The sequence below is a fragment of the Xyrauchen texanus genome, chromosome 39, assembly GCF_025860055.1.
Source record: "Xyrauchen texanus isolate HMW12.3.18 chromosome 39, RBS_HiC_50CHRs, whole genome shotgun sequence".
In the NCBI taxonomy this organism is placed as follows: domain Eukaryota; kingdom Metazoa; phylum Chordata; class Actinopteri; order Cypriniformes; family Catostomidae; genus Xyrauchen; species Xyrauchen texanus.
Genome location: NC_068314.1, coordinates 6358263 through 6381117, shown reverse-complemented (window position 1 = coordinate 6381117; position 22855 = coordinate 6358263). Strand labels below are relative to the sequence as shown.

At 37.9% G+C, this 22855-nt stretch overlaps 1 protein-coding gene across 3 annotated transcripts in view; it reads left to right on the top strand.

Annotated features, from left to right (window-relative positions):
• The window catches only part of LOC127632656 (cell division control protein 42 homolog), a 59899-nt gene that overhangs the window by 22309 nt on the left and 14735 nt on the right, over nucleotides 1-22855 (top strand). For 2 of the 3 annotated variants that reach the window (XM_052111366.1, XM_052111367.1), the window contains exons 2-4: nucleotides 12165-12307; nucleotides 16710-16782; nucleotides 17223-17332. In XM_052111366.1, the coding sequence (XP_051967326.1) occupies nucleotides 12203-12307; nucleotides 16710-16782; nucleotides 17223-17332 (288 nt within the window). In that variant the 5' untranslated portion in view covers nucleotides 12165-12202. Of the gene's footprint in view, nucleotides 1-12164; nucleotides 12308-16709; nucleotides 16783-17222; nucleotides 17333-22855 lie in introns of those variants that run through there. The other variant, XM_052111369.1, reaches the window with a different exon arrangement.

Below are 22855 nucleotides of genomic sequence, written 5' to 3'. Positions count from 1 at the left end.
TCGAGGCATGTCAAAACTTCTCCAGGGCCCAAAACACCCTCAGACCCCAGAGGGTTACAAAGGTAAACGGGCTGGGGTGGATATGGAAAGTTGAAATTGTGAACGGAGTTAACGCAGACCTGCCAAACTTTGGAAAATATTTAACGTTAGCCTAACGTTACATAATTTGCAAGCTAGCTTGCTTGTTAACCAGGCATTTAAGATGGCAATGTAACGTTAAGTTATTTGGTCCATGTGTCACAGATTGTTAAACCTGATTTTCCATAGTACCGTATTCATAATTATTATAGGAGCCAAACCCATCACCGTAATGAGAGGAGTAGATAATATATGGATGAAAAAAAGCGAGCGCACGTGTCGCATAAATAACATTACCTAGAAAGTTACCGTATGTATGAAAGTATGTGTGTGCCTTGCAGTTAAAATAATTATGACGTCAGATGAAGAGGACACTGACAGGGAGAGAGAGAGAGCAACAGACCTAATTAAGCGAAAGTTCCTCACAAAGAATCAGGAGCAATGGCCGAGCCTACGCCCCTCAAAACTGCCAAATCATGCATTTTGCACATTGTGTAGTTACGATTTTGACGCCCAAGGAGCTTCAGGTAATGTGGCTAAAGCTCTATTTACAAAGTCCTATATTCCTAGATATTTTTTTAATTGAAGAGGCTACATATTTTCCCATTAGGCCTATAATATGTGTGCCTATATAAGCTGATTTAATTATTAAATAAAATGGAAGTCCTGAACTGAAACTTGTGTTTTATTCATAATTGACTTTTTTTTTTTTTTTTTTTTACATTACAACACTAGTTTCTGTAGATAATTTAAAATGAAAACATATATTACAATATAAAAATACATTATTTCCATTTTTATTAAATCATTGAATGCAAATGGGTGATTCTCGTGAAATTAGACATATGAGGTGTCATGAAACATTTTGATGATAAAAGTAAATGCTATCAAAATAAGGATACGGTTATAAACATCTCTTCATGTACTATTTTGCACATGATTTCAAATGACATCATAAATACCAATTTTGTTGTTTTTTCCACATTTAAGGGGAAATTTTTCATTACCTCAACGTGTCCATGACTGGATTTGTGTTCTTTGAGATGGAAATATTTATTATTAAAAAATAAAAAGCTTCAGTGCATGTTGTACTATAAACATTTACAGTAAAGAAACATGTGGTATTTGTTGATCATTGGTAAATGTAGTGACAATAAGGAATATAAATGTGTCCAAGACCAATTTTCTCATCCTCCGCAACAAATTTCAATCATTGTTTAAGTCCTCAAGGAACTAACATTTTCAAGAAATTTTGTTGGAAGGGACATAATTGACTGTGACACTCAAGATGGCTACCAGGTAAGCAGTTCTTATTTTTTCTCTCCAAATAAAAGTTAAAATTTTGTTTGTCATAGTACCTACACAACTTTTTAGTTCTCATTACTGAAACTTTGTGAAGTTTTAAAAAATGTTGCCGTTTTAATTTTTTGATTACTATATACCCCATTATGGTCTAAATATGAAAAGAGAGGGAAAGTTTAGCTAACCCTCATTTAGCTTCCACAGTTAGCAAGAATGTTTAAGGTCGCTCATCCTCCGCAACACCATTATCATTCACCGCAACAATTGAAGGCGTGTTGCGGTGGAGATACTCAATGTTTCGGTAATGAGAAACAGACTTATGAAGGAGGGACATGCACTATAACTCTTGCTCATTTCAATATAACTTGATATTTGCCTTAAACACTTCTTGAACAAATTGCGTAAACCTTGCAGAAATGTCACCACCTCTGCTAGGCATTTTACCTGACATATGGGCAAAACATAAAAAACTCTCATGAATGAGTTACAGTTGGGGGAAAACGTGATTGGTACAAAGTAGAGATGCACCGATTGCAATTTTCTTGGCCGATTTCGATTTCCGATTTTTTGCAAGTGTGACCTGCCGATACCGATTTTTTCCGATTTTCTTTCCAAGAACTACTATTGACCACATATACAAACAAAATCTACCTTGCTTCAATGCTAAATTTTATTTTCATAATAAAATAAATTATTAAACATTACAATTTCCCCCAAACTGCACTAAGTTACAGGATCTTCTCTCACTTAACCAACTCTCAAAATAAAGTGCTCTGTGACTGGAAAGAGGTAGAAATAACAATTAACTGCAAATGAGTTGCTTTATATAACAAATGTCATTTTCCACTATTTTTATAAGTGGACATTTTTCTCTTTATTACTCATCTAACAAAACAGTTCCAAAGATCTGAAAAACTGAAGTGTCCAATACGCTCAACTTACGTTAGATGTCCAAATATCAGTTGTAAAACAGAGCACTGCTTCAGGAATGGCTTGCATACCTGTCAACACTCCCGTTTTTCCCGGGAGTCTCCCGTTTTGTTATTTCTCCCAAAAAAACTCCCGTAATTTGTATGGCCCAAACCACGTTATATGAATAATCACATCAATATATTATTCCAAGGTGGTCCAGTTGCCATGACCACAATCTGGCAACCTACAACCCATTTGCACTGTTGATATCTGCGCAGGTAGTAGACGCGGGATGTTAAATCAAGCATCACTGGTAGATGGGAGGAGAAGAATCAGCTGGTGCTCCGGTGAAAAAACAAAATATACATGTAAATTTAACAACAGCTGGATGGAAGAATTGAATTTAATATCCCGAAGCCATATCGACAATGCCCACGCCTTTTGTAATGTGTGTCGCACTGATTTTCATATCGGACACGGTGGGAAAAATTACGTTAAATCACAACGGCACAATTTGTATGTATTTAGCACCACCCTTCCCCTCTCCCGGATTTGTGTACCCAAATGTTGACAGATAACAGGCTGCGTGTGTGACATGACACGAGATTAAACAACTCGGGCAACGCGACGTCGGAAAGTACCTCATACTCTGTATCAAGGAAATTTATCAGATTTCTGAACCCTTTGTCCTCAACTATGGAGAACAGCTGGTCATCCAGGGCCATGAATTGCATAATTAGGGCCCAAGCACAAAGTGCGTAGGACCCTATTGTTTTCGTTAGGATTATTATTATTATTATTATTATTATAATTTTTTTTTTTTTTTTTACGACTTACGGGGCACTTTTGGGGCTCTTAACATGCTCAAAAACTCTTGAAACTTTGCACATGGGTCAGAACCTCGCGGTCATTAGGGCCGGGCTGAAGCTGGTACCGGGCGTGGCAGGGGGCTCGACAAGCGCCCCTGGAACAGGGTCCGAAAACTTGGTCTATAACTCAAACACGCTTGCATGTAATAATATGAAACTTCGGTACACATATAGATCTCATCGTTTCATATATCCTTCATACTTTTACTTTTTACCCCAGACCAACAGGAAACCGTCTATTTAGGGTTGTTTGAAAACGTACGCTAATGGAATGTGAAATACTCCTCCCAGACAATTCCACCAATCGCCACCAAACTCGGTCAGCATGAAGTCAAGACATTGAGCATGAAAAATTGCCGGCAGATTTTTGATATCTCTAACGGTTTGGCCGTGGCGAGGAAACGAAATGATGGCGAGAACGAGAAACAGTCAGAGTGTTATAACTTCTGCATACATTAATTGATCTCGATGAAACTTCAGCGGTGTGTTCAGCTGTAAGAGGCCGATCGCATGGATGTGACTATTGTGAGTCAAAGTTATAGCGCCACCAACTGGCAGAAGGAAGTGTGTCACTTTCAAAATGCTTTGAAATCACCCCTTATGTCTCAATTGAACAAACAGTTGATAAAGAAATCGGTATCAATATATTGAATTATGAATTATTGCATTGATCAACTGTGATGTCCGGTTAAGATGAAAATAAACTATTACTCTGTCTAAGCGATTATCTTTCTGAAACACGTCACAAAAACTTACAGAAACGGATAACACAAACATGATGTTGGAAATATACACTTATCAGAATAGTTATATTAAACTTGTCTATTTCAGTTAAAGCCATTTCAGTTATAAAGCGGTCTCATATGTAATTTCTCCTTTAATTCTATAATATAACCACTAGGTGGAGGTCTAAGCACATTTTCTGTATTCTCGTTGTTTTAACGTAAGAAGAAGACTTGTACGTGTTGACTGTTGAGAACGGTGTTTGGAGATTTTAAAAGACGCTGACCAGACGGAAAAACAAGACATACTGCATCATTAGCGTTCAATATTTTAACGAGGGCCGCTCGTACGCTGTACACGGTGTAAACATCAGCTTGAGGACTCTTAAAAATGTATATACGTCTCAGTTCTGGATGGAGTTATTTGCAGACCTTAGAGATGCTGGATACTTCAACGGGAGTCGTGAGTGTCATTGTTTTGGTGATTTTACTCAGAACAGGGTTTCCGCGGGGTCTTAAAGTCTTAAAGTATAAAATTTCAAAATCACAATTTAAGGCCTTAAAAAGTCTTAAATTTGCTGAAGTATTGTGTTCTAGGTCTTAAATAATTTTTAACAGGTCTTAATTTTCCTACGCCCATGTAAAACTCATTTAAATGCTCCCTAGCAGCTTTGGAATGTTTTTTTTTTAATTCCGTGGTGTTGTAGTTTCTTTTTCGCTAGTCCAAATATAATTAGCTGTATTATGACTACAAAATAGACCAAAATGCAACAGCCAATCAGCTTTGAGCTTTCGTGTTATTGGCGCGAGTCTCTCGGATACCACAGAAAGACGTTAAACGGATTTTATTCAGCTATGAGGAAGTGCAAGTTTAGCGATACTTGGCTTGAAAAATCTGAATTTCGTGCTTGGTTAAAGCCAGTTGCAAATAACGCATTTGAAGCCTACTGCTTATGCAAGAAAGCTATTAAATTGGGAATGTTGGGTGTACGGGCGCTGGAGTCTCATTCAAAAAGTGAAAAACATCTAACTGCTGTGAAGGGTCTCCAGCAAACGACAGCCATCAGCCATTACGCACTTTGGAATAGCGGATGATGACTAATTTCCAAAATCACGGGACCGTTCGTGCTGATGTTCGACGAAAGTCTTAATCGCACCACCAAAACGAAACAGCTGGACCTGCACGCACGCTTTTGGGAGGGCGGGCAGGTGCAGTCAAGATACCTGGGATCCCAGTTCATGGGTCATGCAACTGCCGAGGACTTAATGAAACATGTAAAAGTAAGTAAATGTTTTATTTTAGCAAATAAATAAATTTGAGCTAAAATTATTTTAGCTGTTACTGACTTTGTTTATAGATTATTATTTTTTCATTAGCAAAAGGGTGATTAGAGTGGTATTTTCTGTTGAGAACTCTGTTGCACCCTGTTGACTTAAATGGGGCGCGTTCTCTTGAATTGCTTAGTTACCGATGATCGCTAGCGTTAACTCGACAATCGACTACTGTGGACTTCGACCGAAAACAGGAAGGCCCTGTCCCAATATGCACACTATGCCCTAAGGCCTTCCTCGAAGTGGACACTTGTTGAAAGTGCACTTAGCGGAGTAAGTCGCTAAGGGCCCAGCTGTGAAAAGCAGAATTGGGACAGTTTTGCACACGTCACTATCTACGTCACTTCTGTTGTGATCAGGAGAGCAAACATAACGTGCAGGGTAGTCCGATAGACTTCTATATATCTCTGAACCGGAGCCTGTAGCGTTGAAATTTGGCGTCTTGGGTAAGCTCACCGCAATGGTCTGCTGCTGAATGGGTCGAGACTGCAATAAATAAAAATAAAAGGAATAGGCTACAATAAATGATCTATGGCAGGGCTAGTATAATGGTGGCCCCAGATCATCTTTATCTGGCCCTCCAACAGTTTTTTTATGTTTAAAAACCCTCACAATCTGATATCAAAGTGCCCTCTCAGCAAAGGTTTAGCGTTCATAGGCAACCGCATTCATCGGTGAGTTTAACAACGCTCATTGTGGTGTACAACCCCATTCATCGGTGAGTTTAACAACGCTCAACTGCAGGTAAAGCGGCATTCAGAGGTGAGTTTAACCAAAACAACGCTAAACTGCATGTGGCTAATGTTTACACTCAGGGTACATTACGGCATGTTTTCCATAACGTTACGACGTTCTCAATATAATTCATAATCCCACGTTTATAATGAACAACGCGTTATGGTTATTGTGTTATTAAACACTGTGTACGCAGGTGTTACAGTTAACATGGTAACACTAAGTTACACCTGGTTTACTTGTATGTTACTGATTAAGAAGTAATGTCAAAAAACAGTTATAACTGCATGAAGATGAATGGTAACACAATACTGGCAAAATACGGTTTACATCTTACAAATGCATATGATTCAAGACTAGAATTCCCCTAGAACGGAGGGAGGGGCGGGTGACCAAACCTCATTATCATTTAAAGTCATATGCACTGAAGCAGCGTGCTGAAAGCGGAGCTGTTTTTGAGCAGTTAAAATTAGTGTTTTCTTAAAATACTAATGAGAATTTTTAATAAAAGTATATTACAAAGTTTTCATTTAGACCCTAAAGATTCATATTAACTTGTACAAAAATGGCATTATATGACCCCTTTAAGGTTACAAATACACACACACACACACTCCATCATTGCAATCTTGACATTGCAGCCTGTTCATTATAGCCGCAATAAAATATAATAATAAAATAGTAAACCTACCATATAAAAATTACTCTGTTTAAATAGTCAGTAGTACAATTCAGTATCATTCACAGTAAGCACCGCTCCACTGTGATGTTTCCAAGCATATTTTTGCACATGTAAAGAGGATGATTTTCTACGTCGGTATTGGAGCGTGAGTAAAGTACAAAGCCTATAATAACTGGCATAAGGCAGTAAGAGAAACAGGAAGTCTGTTATAACTTCTGCATACATTAATTGATCTCGATCGAAACTTCAGCAGTGTGTTCAGCTGTAAGAGGCCGATCGCATGGATGTTGCTATTGTGAGTCAGTTATAGCGCCACCAACTGGCAGAAGGAAGTGTGTCACTTTCAAAATGATTTTAAATCACCCCCTTATGTCTCAAGTGAACAAACAGGCCAACAGAAAGTCAGATATTTTGGTTTGAATGTGGATTTCTTGGAATTTGCACACATCTTCTCGACGGTCGAAGCGAGCTTACGTTATTGCCCGTCGTGCGCGGCGACCCTAAAGGCCCAGGGGTGGCGGTGCCACCGGCTTGGGCCCGTCATCGCTGCTCGCAGCTTTAATTTTCCTTGTAACTGCTTTGGTCTTTTCGCTGCTCATTCCAAGGAATGATAGGAGAGGCTGCTGACTTGTGGCTGGCTCTGAGCTCTGGCTAGCTTTAGCCGCTTTCACTTTTTAGCTTCTTTTTTAAAATGGGCATTTTCAGCTGGGTGATGGTGTTATAGGCCTAAGTGTCTAATTAGGTTTGTTGTTCCGAAAGTTATTGTGGTGGTTCCCCCACGGTTTACTTTGGCCTTACAATTATTACACATTTCGAACTTTATATATACTTCACTCACACAGTGAAGCTCTCCCACGCCAATTACATGTTTACATGTGGCTGTGACGTTATTGCCTGCGCCGCTGGCAACAAAACGGACCGGCTTGGAATCGGTAAGACGTGAGGCTGACCGGCCGGTTACCGGTCCGGGCCGAGCATGCGGAAAATCGGCTAATTCCGGTCCCTGGCCGGTCGATCGGTGCATCTCTAGTACAAAGCAGTCGTTCCAGTTGTTTGTTTTAGTTGTTTGACCAACTCATAAATTGAGTTGCTGCTATTCAAGTTCTTCACATGAAATTATTCTCAGAAAAAGGTTGTGTGGTTGAATGTTAGGACCAAAGTGTTTTAGCTAAACTAAAATCTTTTTTCAAGAGCATATGATGCTGTTACATTTAAATGTTTCTCAGGACCACATGATAATATGTTACATTGAAAAAGTTCTCATGAACACATGATTATATGTTATACTAGAATGATAATATTTATACTAATGGTTGTATATTTGTTAGTACTACAGTGTAGACTACATGACATGATTCTTTATGAGCATAACATTGTAACTTATATACACAACACTTGTTAACACAAGGCATGGTACTGTGATGATTACCATAAATGAGAAAATGAAACTCTGTTCATGAAATAAATATTATTTAAAAAATTGTATGCGTTTTAAATATGTAAAATAGGGTTAGGCATCAAACCCCTTTGTCAACAGTTAATGTGTGAGCTAAATCTCATTTCCGAAACATTGATTCTCATTACCGAAATTGCATTTTCATTACCGCAACATGTATCTTTTTTTACAAATTAAGTAATAATTAGATAATCATCATATTTTGTTTTAAAATGTATATACATATTACACAACACTACTTATTTAAGGTCTGCTACATAACAAATGTGTACGTTATCTTTTAGTAAAACAATTAAATAAAAGAAATTGTAAATCATCACGTATGTTTCGGTAATGAGAGAAAATAAGGAAATTACAAAAAATAATAAATATGAAAAAGTAATCTCTCCAGAGTTTTACATAGCTTTGCGCACGAGTAATAAGAGTCTACTTTAACATTAGCCAAAAATACACATTTTTAACCATATATATAATGTAATGTCATGTTGCGGTAATGATATTTTTTTTATGGACTTCATCTAAAAATGTAAATAATTATATAGGAAATATTTTTTTAAATCTTGTAAAAATAATGGTTATAGTAAGTTCAGACCTTAATCTTATATGTGCAAAAAGAAAATTGGCTTTAAGGGCATTTTAAAAATTCTGATGCTGGACACCTTCCAAATCTGGATTTCGTGAGAATCACCCAATTATGGTTATCAGTTTTTCATTATTAATATCAATTAAATATTAATCATGAAAAAAAATTGTTTTAAGCAGGTGTACCGAAACTTTTGACTTTCACTGTATATTATAATATAGCCCAGTGCAGTGCAAGTTTGTAAAATATTAAGAGTTCTTCTCAAGAATATATGATTGTATTGTTTTCTTCATAGCTGATTTATATGTTGAATAACTTGATGATATTGTGGTGAGCAGGAAAATGACCGTGTGCATGTGAACTTGGTGTTACACTATTGTGGTACTCAAAATGTTTTCCTATGGATTGCAGGTCTGCAAGTCATAGCACACTGGACCAAAAGGACACCTCAGTTATTTCACAAACCTTTTGCATTGATGCACATAATGTGCTCATTACCACACACACTTCTGACTAATTGAAGGATATTGCCTCTGTGACAGTCAAGGGTGTGAATAATGTATTCGGGTGTGACTTATTTTCTGTTTTGAGGCAGCAAGTGGGGACAGATGGAAATTCGTGGTGAGTTGGATCATAGAGACTGCAAATGAAATGGCCACAAACTCGGAAAATAGCAGGGATAAAAACACTTCATGAATTTCAGAGCGGAATTGCACATCTTCAACATTCCATGTTCGCAGTGCGTGAAATTCACAATTTTTTTTTGTTTTAACATGGTGGTGAAAATTAGTAATCCACTCATAGGAACACAAGAAACCAATAGTTTCTTTCTATTGATGTGTTCACCCATCATCTCTCTCCGTGCAGTGTAAATACTGTTTAACTTGCATGCGCTGTCTTAAAGGGACAGAGCTCTAGAATTGTAAAAGTAAAAAAAAACAAAACAATTTATCTTACTAATTTCCCTTTAGAGATTAAGTGCAGAGCGAAATGTTAAAACCTGGTTATACACGTGAATAAAATAAATTTAATTGGGTAATATTTCAAAACATTCAACATGATAATGCCATTTTGATATGAAAGAAGCAAATTCACTCAGGCTGTTATTTTCTAGAGATGCACCGATTGCAATTTTCTTGGCCGATTTCGATTTTCTTTCTAAGAACTATTATTGACCACATATACAACAAAATCTACCTTTCTTCAATGCTAAGTTTTATTTTCATAATAAAATTAATTATTAAACATTAAAATTTCCCCCAAACTGCACTAAGTTACAGGATCTTCTCTCTCTTAACCAACTCTCAAAATAAAGTGCTCTTTGACTGGAAAGAGGTAGAAATAACAATTAGCTGCAAATGAGTTGCTTTACATAACAGATGTAATTTCCCACTATTTTTATAAATGGACCTTTTTCTCTTTATTACTCGTCTAAAAAAACAATTCCAAAGATCTGAAAAACTGAAGTGTCCAATACGCTCAACTTACGTTAGATGTCCAAATATCAGTTGTAAAACTGAGCACTGCTTCGGGAACAGCTTGTAACCATATCTGTCAACACTCCCGTTTTTCCCGGGAGTCTCCCGTTTTGTTATTTCTCCCCAAAAAAACTCTCGTAATTTGTATGGCCCAAACCACGTTATATGAATAATCACATCAATATATTATTCCAAGGTGGTCCAGTTGCCAGATCTTGAATGAAATGCATCCTATTCACACAATCGACGACACATACACATTACAAATCATTTATGACCACAATCTGGCAACCCACAACCCATTTGCGCTGTTGATATCTGCACATTTAACAATAATGGTTGTTTACATGCAGCTGTGACGTTATTGCCTGTGCCGCTGGCAACAAACGGACCGGCTTGGAATCGGAAAGATGTGAGGCTGACCGGCCAGTGTCCGGGCGGAGCATGCGGAAAATCGGCTAATTCCGGTCCCTGGCCGGTCGATCGGTGCATCTCTATTATTTTCAGAGCTTTTCAGCTGCAGTGTGAAGATTTTTAAACTGTTTGTTTTTTAAAATGGTCTACTTTGTATCATCCTCATGACACACCTGTTACATGTCTCATTTCTGGACTGTACTGGTATTTTCTATCTGTGCTTTGTGTATCAGTCAGTGTTGGTCTTGTTTGGGTTGTCTAATTTCATGTTTATATTCACATTCTTAATTCACATATAAGGCCTAATGTATATTACTCGTAACAACCGATTCAGTAGCAAGTTCTCCTCTCAGGGATTCTTAATTTTAGTACATTCAGCCAATAATCATATCTTGAACTCCGTGACTAAATCTTTGATCCTGGTTGTGAAAACATTACACAAGGCCCAAAAGTTGACAGAATTACTAAATGGGTGACTGAAAACATGAAAACAATGCACCACGCACTATAACAAACCCAGCGCGAGAGAGTCATGATGACTCTTTTGAGCCGGGTCTTTTTCATGAATCACCTGAAAAGAACTGAGTGTTTTGAACTCAGGAGCTCAGATTAGCAGTTTGAATCAGATTCACTTTCTCGGCGAATCAGCCGTCAGTGAGCTCACAGCTGGGAATGCAAATATTTCAAAATAAGAGTCCCATGTGTATTGTTGGCTTCTTTATAATTAAATATGAGATTGAGCTTTTGACACTTTTGACAAAATTGAGGGACTTGTACACAACTATTACACAAGTTGCAAACATTATTGATGCTCAAAAAGACAACACTACCATATGCTATATACTATACTTTCTGTAAATATCTGTAATGTAGATTCTGAAGAGCAGTACGAAATAAAAAAAATCTTATCTCTTATATTTGCATAAATTATGAAAGGGGTGCAAACATTGAGACAAGGGGATGCAAACTTATCTTCTCAACTATATACTGTTTATTAAACCTCTGATTAATCGGTTATCAGCTGTCTACCTTTTCTTCTGCATTCTATCTTGTTTCTGAACTGCAATCTAAATCAAGCAATTCTGTGATTTGGTGACTAACAAACTGAAACATTAAGGAGCCAAACGGCTGTTTTTAATGTAGTCTCTCTTTTTTTTGGCCTGAAGCTCTGACATATGGTAGATATGTTTCTCCTACTAACTACAAGGCCTTGCCACTTTTCTCTAAGAATTTGAAATATTACAGTCAAGAAAGATTAATTGGATTAAAGGCATCTACGCTATATGTTGGGTAAATGTTTTTTCTATATATTTGAATAGAAAGTCTGCATTTACTGAAGTTTTATTTGAATCTTTAATGTTCTTTTATTTTAAACAATTACTTAAATCTAAATCTGTTACAGATTTAGATTCCTATGTAGCCTACTATTAGCAGGTACACACATGATATTAGTGGTTGACACAGAGATGTTGTGTAATTCATATTGCCACATTCTTTACTATCTGTTTACACATTTTGAACTTGAGACACTGGTGGAAAGCTAGCTATGTCTGTGCCACATGTGTTTTAATCGAATGCTTGTGTTTTTCTCTTATTTGTAGAGCTTGAATGAGAACAGTGGATTTGTAAAAGCACAGCTATGCAGACGATCAAGTGCGTTGTTGTTGGCGATGGTGCAGTTGGTAAAACCTGTCTATTAATCTCCTATACAACTAATAAATTCCCCTCGGAATATGTACCAACGGTGAGTAGCACTTTTTAATTTCCTTTCACATACACTTGCATAATTATGCTTTGCCGTAATGTGTTATGCCTTGACCTATCCGTGCAAATGTTGTTTCTGATGTTTCTGGGTGGAACTGAGAAGCTTATTTGGTAACATTTTACAATTAGGCTGTTTTCGTTCACATCAGTTAACATAATAGATAACACCTGATTAACAATGATTAATACTTAAACGGCATTTATTCTTTGGTTAAAAGAATATTCCAGGTTCAATACAAGTTAAGCTCAGCCGACAGCATTTATGTCATAATATTGATTACCACAAATTTATTTTGACTTGCCCCTCCTTTTCTTTAAAAAAAGCAAAAATATGGGTTACAATGAGGTACTTAATAATGGAATTGAACTTTGGCCAATTTTGAACGTTAAAAACAAGTAAATTACTCACTTTCTCAAAAGTATAGTCACAAGACATAAACATAATATGCATGTAAATATTATTTTGTGATAACACAGACAAGGTTAGTAAGTGATTTTAAATTATAGCTAATTTTACAACTTTGTTACCATGATGATGTACAGTGGATTTAAAAAGTCTACACCCCAGGTCAGGTTCTTGTGATGTTAAAGAATGAGACAAAGATAAATCATGTCAGAACTTTTCCCACCTTTAATGTGACCTATAATGTGAACAATTCAATTGAAAAACAAACTGAAATCTTTCAGGGGGAAAAAGAAACAAACAATAAAAAACACAATAACCTGGTTGCATAAGGGTGCACACCCTTAAACTAATACTTTGTTGAAGCACCTTTTGAATTTATTACAGCACTTAGTCTTTTTGGGTAGGAGTCTATTAGCATGGCACATGTTGACGTGGCAATATTTGCCCACTCTTCTCTGCAAAAGCGCTCCAAATCTGTCAGATTGCGAGGACATCTCCTGTGCACAGCCCTCTTCAGATCACCCCACAGATGTTCAATTGGATTCAGGTCTGGGCTCTGGCTGGGCCATTCCAAAACGTTAATCTTCTTCTGGTGAAGCCATGCTTTTGTGGATTTGGATGTGTGCTTTGGGGTCGTTGTCGTGCTGAAATGTGAACCTCATCTTCAGCTTTCTAACGGACACCTGAAGGTTTTGTGCCAAAATTGCCTGGTATTTGGAATTGTTCATATTTCCATCCACCCTGACTAAGGCCCCGGTTCCAGCTGAAGAAAAACAGCCCCAAAGCATGATGCTGCCACCACCATACTTTACTGTGGGTATGGTGTTCTTTGGGTGATGTGCAGTGTTGTTTTTGCACCAAACATACCTTTTGGAATTATGGCCAAATAATTCAACCTTGGTTTCATCAGACCATAACACATTTTCCCACGTGCTTTTGGTAGACTTGATGTTTGTTTTTGCAAACTTCAGCCGGACTTGGATGTTTTTCTTTGTAAGAAAAGGCTTCCGTCTTGCCACCCTACCCCATAGCCCATTCATATGAAGAATATGGGAGATTGTTGTCACATGTAGCACACAGCCAGTACTTGCCTGAAATTCCTGCAGTTCCTTTAATGTTGCTGTAGGCCTCTTGGAAGCCTCCCTGACCAGTTTTCTTCTCGTCTTTTCATCAATTTTGGAGGGACGTCCAGTTCTTGGTTCACTGTGTTCCATGGTATATCTAATGCTTTGGAAATTCTTTTGTACCCTTCTCTTGATTGATATCTTTCAACAAAGAGATGTTTTGAAAGCTCTCTTCGGACCATGGCTTTTGCTCTGAGATGCAACTAAAAAAAATCCTACTAGAACAGCTAAACTTTATTTGTGATTAATCAGAGTCACTTTAAATGATTTCAGGTGTGTAATGACGTCTATTTAAAGGGGTCATATAATGTCATTTTTGTACAAGTTAATATGAATCTTTAGGGTCTAAATGAAAACTTTGTAATACACTTTTATTAAAAATTCTCATTAGTATTTTAAGAAAACACTAATTTTACCTGCTCAAAAACAGCTCTGTTTTCAGCACGCCGTTTCAGAGCATATGACTTTAAATGATAATGAGCTTTGGTCACCCCGCCCCTCCGTTCTGGAGTTATTCTCCGTATAACTGTTTTTTTTTTACATTACTTCTTAATCAGTAACATACAAGTAAACCAGGTGTAACTTAGTGTTACCATGTTAACCATAACACCTGCGTACACAGTTTTTAATAACACAATAACCATAACGCGTTGTTCATTATAAACGTGGGATTATGAATTATATTGAGAACGTCGGAACGTTATGGAAAACATGCCGTAATGTACCCTGAGTGTAAACATTAGCCACATTCATTGTGAAGCGTGCAAGCGATTTGCAAAGATTAATATAAAGGTTAATAAAACGTTACACTTCTTCTGGAGGTGCAGAGGGAATATAAATAGTTGGTACCGAATCTTTTTTCAGCAGCAGCTTCTTAGCAAAACCAGCTTTATACTGACCCTCGTTTATAAAGCAGTCTGGTGAAAAATGATTCGCGCAAATATGAACGCATTGACGTTGCTCGTGGGGAATATTCCCATCGTAAACAAAACTCAGCCACTCTGCGTCTTCAGCGGTTCAGATTTAGGAACATCAAAATGACTGCTGTGTTCGTTATTACACCGAAGAACAGAACACCACAATCGCTTGGGCGCCATTCTGCTCCAGTGTATCAACAATGATGACGGACTATGATTGACAGCTCGCTCATGAGCGAGGGCGATTCTGTTGAAACACTGCTGTCAATCATCAATCCTGGGAGGGGCGTCCGAACGGCTCGATTTGAGGCAGGGGAAAATATATAAGGAGATTAAAACAAAAACACTGGATGGATTTTTATCATAATAGGATGGTTGTGTACAGGCACAGCCAACACACATTTCAGTACAATCAACTTGAAAAAGTGCATGTACCATTATATGACCCCTTTAACATGAGTTTGAATGTGATTGGTTAATTCTGAACACAGCCACATCCCCAGTTATAAGAGGGTGTGCAAACTTACGCAACCAGGTTATTGTAAAGTTTTTCATTTAAATTTTTCCCCCACAAAGATTTCAGTTTGTTTTTCAGTTAAATTGTTCACATTATAGGTCACACTAAAAGTGGAAAAAGTTCTGACATGATTTATCTTTGTCATTATTTTACATAAAAAAAAACCTGGCACTTTAACAGGGGTGTGTAGACTTTTTATATCCACTGTAATATTTGCATTATAATTCCCTCATAATTTGCGATCTACATCACTGTGACTAGGAGGAGGGTGGGGCCGGGCCATGAGTGCGCACGGCCGGCCCCCAATCGGGCTAGTCAGCCTAGGAGAGAGATAAGGCCGAGCTGGATGTGGCCGTTCGAGGAGCCAAGAGAAAGACCAGCAACACAAAGAGCCCTGATTTTGAGTTGACTGTAAGCCGTAACTGGTTACAGAAAATAAAGACTGACCTTGACTGTTTGCTGTCTCCTGACTCCATTGCCCACGAACATAGAACTTTTACAGTGGTGCCGAAATCCGTTGAAGGAGAACTCCGTTATGGAGTCCATACAGCTGGGCGAAGTCTTAAAGACCCTTGCCAGCATACGGCAGAGTCAACATCAAGCCCTCATGGACGTGCAAGCGGAGGACCGGCAGGTGCTCTGGAGCCTGATTGCCAGAGAGTGTGTTGGCGCTGCAACCTCCCCGGAACCAACACCACCCACGGCCCTAATAAAGATGGGGCCGGACTACGACCCGGAGGCCTTTCATGGACCTTTTTGAAAAGACGGCAGAGGTTTGGAAGTGGCCTCCTGACCACTGGGCGTCCCATTTATGGCCCTTACTCCCCGGGGAGGCGCAGCTTCCCACCGTCAGCTTCCTTAATTACCAACACCTGAAAAAGATACAAACATAAATGCACTCGGTAGCTGCTTGTTGCTCTCTCTCTCTCGAAATGCTGCATCATGCTCTGCCTTATACCTCTCCTCGGCTGATTAGCCCGATTGTGGGCTGGCCGTGGCACTCATGGCCCGGCCCCGCCCTCCTCCTCGTCACAATCACCTTAAGCTGTTTGGAAAGTTTAGAGTGCATCTGGACTGTGAGCTGTGTAATTCGTCCTCTCCTCTTCCCAGTGCTGCGCTTGCGTGCCATCATTTGAGTTTAATGTGATCACATGTTGTTAAATGACTTCAAAAATGACTACGAAAATTTATGTAGACAATTTTTTGATCTATAAAGTTGACTAAATGTTTCAGCCCTAAACCAAGATTATTAAATCCTAAATATGATTCAATTTTAGTTTAGTACCTAATGCATTAATTTATGTTAACAAATAGAACCTTATTGTAAAGTTTTACTGCTAATTCTTATACTGTACAAGAATAAAGGGAATTTTGTGTCCTGTTTTTTTTTTTTTTTTTTTTTTTTTTTTACTTTACAGGTTTTTGATAACTATGCAGTTACGGTTATGATTGGTGGTGAGCCGTACACCCTCGGGCTGTTTGATACTGCAGGTACAGTAAAATTATTTTGGCACACTACTTTTATTCAAAACTTTTCAATCATTCAGAGCAGATTTATTTTACCGAACATTTATTAAACTATAATTATAAAGAAGCTAATTAAAATGCATTTGACATAAGCAAAATCTTCTGAGGCTCTCAGCTGTTATTTGAGGGTGGAGTTTGTAAGCTGATGGGGGAAAAACATTGTGATCATCATTGTTATTGAAATGAGACTTAAGGAGCTTTGTTGAATTCCACACATTCTTATGGAGGGTGGTTGAGCTTGGAACTGCTTTTTTTAGAGGAATGTAGGACACGAGTTTTTAGCTGTGCATGTGTTTAAATGCGCCTTCAACCCTGTGACTGAATGATCTCCATCAGCTACTGGGCTATGCACGTGATCTAAAATATTTTGTAAATCAATTAATTTTCTTTCTATCTCTCTGCAGGTCAGGAAGATTACGATAGATTACGACCCCTGAGCTACCCTCAGACAGATGTTTTCTTAGTCTGTTTCTCAGTTGTTTCACCTTCTTCGTTTGAAAACGTCAAAGAAAAGGTGAGCTTGCATACTATTTGAATATTTTGACAGTTTTGTCACTAATTCTATAGTAGTGTAGTGTTGTGAAAAGTACCGGTACTTCAGTACCAAGTCGATACTAAAATAAAAAAGGTGTAATGATACTAGTGTTTCTGCAATACCGGTAGTACAGAGCACCGACTCTATCCGGTACCAGCGCGCATTATGACTGACACATAACTGCTTTAAAATGCTCACATGCTTATTTTGAACGTATGCTTTTGTTACTCCTTGTACACTGAAATGGACAGTTTATCAAATTAAAATTGTGACATGTTCTAGTGTGGTTTAATAAACCGCTAAAAGCATATTGTTTTTTTTAAAGATGCACTCAATAATTTGTCCATGTCTTTTGGATATACGCTGACACCTAGGGGCATGGATGCAGCGTCATTCAAATGCAATAGTTTTCAGTTACAGATACCATTGTAGAAATGTACCGTTCACAGTCAGCCATGATTAATTCAGTCCATGAGGGAAAGTGTCCAATAACATGGTGGCTAATGAGATTAAGCGAATAGTATTTGGCTTCTGTCATGCGGAGACCCTCTCTATGTAGAGTAAAACAGCTTTTATAAAGTTACGGATATGACTTGCTCTTCGTCACATGTGAATGGTTATAATTTAGTTCATGTGTGTAAAAATTCCTTTGCATTTTTTTTTTAAGTGTAAAAGTTTTTAAAGCTACACTAAAGTGATTAGAAAAAGTATTTGCACCCTTCTAGATTTTATTTTTATTTTTCATACTAAATTGTTTTAGATCTTTTAAACAAGATGCAACATAAAACAAAGGCAACCTGAGTGTAAACAACATTTTTCAACTTATATATACATATATAAATATACTTTTTTTTTTTTTTTTTTTTATTGAAGCAAAAATGTATCCAACACTTCTATCACCCATGTGAATATCTAACTGCCCTCTTAAACTTATTAGCTGGTTGTTCCAACTTTAGCAGCAGCAACTGCGACCAAACACTTCCGATAACTGGAGATCAGTCTTTCACAATGCTGTGGTGGATTTTTGGCCCACTCTTCTTTGCAGAAATGCTTTTGTTCAGTCACATTGGAGGGTTTTCAAACATGAACTGCCCATTTAAGGTCCTGCCACAGCATCTCAATCGGGTTCAATCAGGACTTTAACTAGGCCACTCCCGGGTACGGCATGGGACCCATCTTTATGACGGTAGCCTGTGAAAGTGCTAGGGTCTTCTCCTTGGGCAAGAGAGAACAACACTCAAGCTCCCCTTGTTAGGGTCACAGCTATAAAGGGTTTTCCACCACTCTGTAAGAACCCAGAGTTTAATAGATCCATTTTTTTACCTCTTTACTATTATAAGAAATGGGAAAAAGAAGAGATCCTGGTCCCTGAGAAATGTGGTTTGCTGCGGACTCCATTATTTCAACACTGTATTTTGGTTCCTACTTCACCTAGGTGGGCGGTTGGAATGGCTCGATCCAATCAATTGGCTGGTCAAGTCATTCCCTGGGACTGCTATATGTAGCTGAACATCAAATATTTCTCAGACTCACAGTAGGCATTGTCTAAGGGTCAGTCAAGTAAATTGAGCAACTTGTTGCTCAGTTTGCTTGTGTATATCATTCCTGTATCCCTGATACATAATCTGCTGGAGATCCGCAGCACTGTGCATCCCTCTCTTTTGGGCTCCAAGGTGATGTGGGGAGCAGAGATGATGAAAATGAAAACCTAAAAAATAGCTACAAAACACACCTAAAAAAATAAATAATTATCACTGGCCAAAATGTATCATCATTGAAGCTGCTGCTCCAGACTTTCCAATCAGAAAGCTTTCCCCTTTTGCTATACAAAAGGGTATTGCAGGAATTGCAGGTACAGTAAAATAAGTGAAAACGCTTTGATCTGGTGAATTTCTTGTGGAGTGCAGTAAAAAGGCCAATGCTGAAAACCTACTACAGTCAGCATGATAGCTGGAGTACAGATAAAGACCTTCCCTCATCCAACTCTGAATTACAGTAAAGGAGTAATCCGCACTAGAGAGCTGGACGACGTGGGTGAAGAAATAACGCATGAGCTCAAGACTCGACGAGTAACGAATGTTAAAGGGGTCATATAATGGTACATGCGCTTTTTCAAGTTGAATGTACTGAAATGTGTGTTGGCTGTGCCTGTACACAACCATCCTATTATGATAAAAATCCATCCAGTGTTTTTGTTTTAATCTCCTTATATATTTTCCCTTGCCTTAAATCGAGCCGTTCGACCGTGTGACGTCACACGGTCGGACGCCCCTCCCAGGATTGTTGATTGACAGTAGTGTTTCAACACAGACCGCCGCTCGCTGGAGCGAGCTGTCAATCATAGTCCGTCATCATTGTTGATACACTGGAGCAGAATGGCGCCTAAGCGATTGTGGTTTTCTGTTCTTCGGTGTAATAACGAACACAGCAGTCATTTTGATGTTCCTAAATCTGAACTGCTGAAGACGCAGTGGTTGAGTTTTGTTTACGATGGGAATATTCCCCACGAGCAATGTCAATGCGTTCATGTTTGCGCGAATCATTTTTCACCAGACTGCTTTATAAACGAGGGTCAGTATAAAGCTGGTTTTGCTAAGAAGCTGCTGCTGAAAAAAGATTCGGTACCAACTATTTATATTCCCTCTGCACCTCCAGAAGAAGTAAGGGTAACGTTTTATTAACCTTTATATTAATCTTTGCAAATCGCTAACCCTAACAGAGGGGAGGGGTGACCAAAGCTCATTATCATTTAAAGTCATATGCACTGAAACAGCGTGCTGAAAACAGAGCTGTTTCTGAGCAGGTAAAATTAGTGTTTTCTTAAAATACTAATGAGAATTTTTAATAAAAGTATATTACAAAGTTTTCATTTAGACCCTAAAGATTCATATTAACTTGTACAAAAATGACATTATATGACCCCTTTAAAACAATAATGATTAAGAGAGAAGAGGGAACAATCAAAACTAGTACGTACATCCTCACTTTTAATAAACCGCTATTTCCAGAAAAAAATTCTAATTGGATACCTAAGTGTTCCGGTGGACCTATTTGTACCCAACCCTCTGCGGTGTTTCAACTTCCAAAGGTATGGACATGGATCCAATGGCTGCAACAACAAACATTCCTGTTGCAAATTTGGGGAGGAGGGCCACGACAAAGAGGGTTGTGAAAAAACACCTAAATGTAGTAACTGCTCAGGTGACCACCCAGCTGCATCAAAAGAGTGTCCCATGTGGATCAAATAAAAAGAAATACAGAAGATCAGATGTACCAAGAGAATCAGTTATCTTGAAGCAAAGAAAATGGTGGCTGCTCTCCCAGTATTTACTCTGAATAAAACTTTCGCCTCTGCTGCAAAAAAGCTGTGAGAACAATAGATTTCCAGACAGATATTACTTGGATGCACAAAGATAATCCCTAAACTATAATTTATAGTAATACTCCCCCAAAAACAAAGAATACAGAAACTAAGAATGAAACTCTTCTAAATGACATTCATTCCAATCAGAGCTCAATAACAGAATAAAAAGCAAATAAAAACAATAGAAAGGCAAGCTCTTCACAATCAAAAGCACCCCAGGACGAAACTTCAAAGAACAGGCAAACTAGAGATGTGGAAATGAGAGTGAACATCATAGAAGTCCGTCCCCTAAATGCTGAATCAGGCCAAATGTCCGTATTCTTCCTAACAGGTAACTGAGAATGTTATCATCCAATGAAACTGTCGTGGTATCAGGGCTAATTTACGGAGCTACAACGTTTAATTGCAATCACCAGTCCTATAGCCATATGTCTTCAGGAAACACAATTACCATCAGATTGTACTCTTTAAAAATGTTGCCATTTTAATAACTTCGGTCCCAATGACAAGCGGGCTTCTGATGGTACAGCCATTTTAATAAGAAATGATGTGATCCATAGTCATATAAATATTAAAAACAACCTACAGGTGACAGCAGTACGACTGACTCTGCAGAAAGCCATCACAGCCGTTCCTATCTACATTCATCCAAACTCAAACTTGACACACACAGGCCTAGATCACCATTTTGCTCAGCTCCCACCCCCCTTTATTCTCATGGGTGATTTTAATAGTAATGCACCAATATAATTTTTTCTCTTCCGATTCTGGAAATCTCAGAATCTGCAAATACCGATCCGATACCAGTGTTGTTTTTTTGCATAATCAGTTATTGTGTTTACATTATTGTGTGGAACTAATTTGAAGTACTCTTTTAATATATAAAGAAATACAAACCTCTAACTATACATTATTTCAATATAAATCTATAGCTTATTAAGAAAAACTGTATTGTTAACTAGTATACTGGATAATGTAGCAGCAAAATTAACCGTAATTCCAGTATAAGTTTATATATTATAATAGTAATATATATTAATATGTCTCAGATATCGGATCGGTGCATCCCTAGATTTTAGTAGTCACAACTTTCTTTGAGGTAGCAAGACTTAACATACTTTATGCCTTCTAAATAATGGATCAAATACCTACTTAACCCGGGACATGGAACATACTCTGCGATCGACTTTTGTCAGCCTGGAATATACTTGGACCTATCGTGGAGAGTCTGGCATGTCCTCTGTGGTAGTGACCACTTCCCAATCATTGTAACCATAAAAAGGAAGAGAGGAAGAAACAAATGTACAAAGATGGCAAATTAAAAAAGCTAATTATTTTAATTTTCAAACCTTCTGTTATGAGACGGCCAGAGATGCTATGTATCTTTAGATATAGCTATAAGCATTATTGTAAAATTATGCAGTCCTAAGAACATCTTTAAATATGAAACGTAGGTGACTTTCATGGTTTGATGATAAATGTAAGGAAACCATAAAAGAGAGGAAGAAATCTGAAATGCTTTTCTTTAGACACCCGTCAACTGAAAATCTAATCAAACTCAAGATGAATGGAGCACAAGCAAGAAGAATCAAAAAGGAAAGCTGGAGAAGATTAGTTTCCAACTTAAGTACTTCAAACCAAATATGGAACTTGATATGGATAATGAAGGGAAAAAACAATGGCCCTCAATTACAACACATCAAACAGCATGGTACACTCCTGACGTCAAAACAAGAAATTGCAAACATTCTAACAAAAACTTTTGAAAGCATCTAGTGAGAACTGTTATATTTCATGCTCAACAAGAAAGAGAAGATTAACTTTGGCTCTAGCAATGCAGAGCCCTACAACAACCCTTCTACTTGGAAGAGCTACAGCGAATTATAAAAAAAAAATCGCACAACACAGCTGTTGGACCAGATAAAGTCCACTATCAATTTTTAAAGAATCTACCCCACCTCTTTCTGAAAATGCTCCATAAAATGTTTAACTCGATCTGGATATCTAGGAAAATTCCACCTACTTGGCATGAAGCAGAATTAATATCTATTCCAAGCCAGGAAAAGACCATAGTGATCCCATACATTATCGCCCTATAGCCTTAACCAGCTGCTTATGTAAAATAATGGAGAGGATGT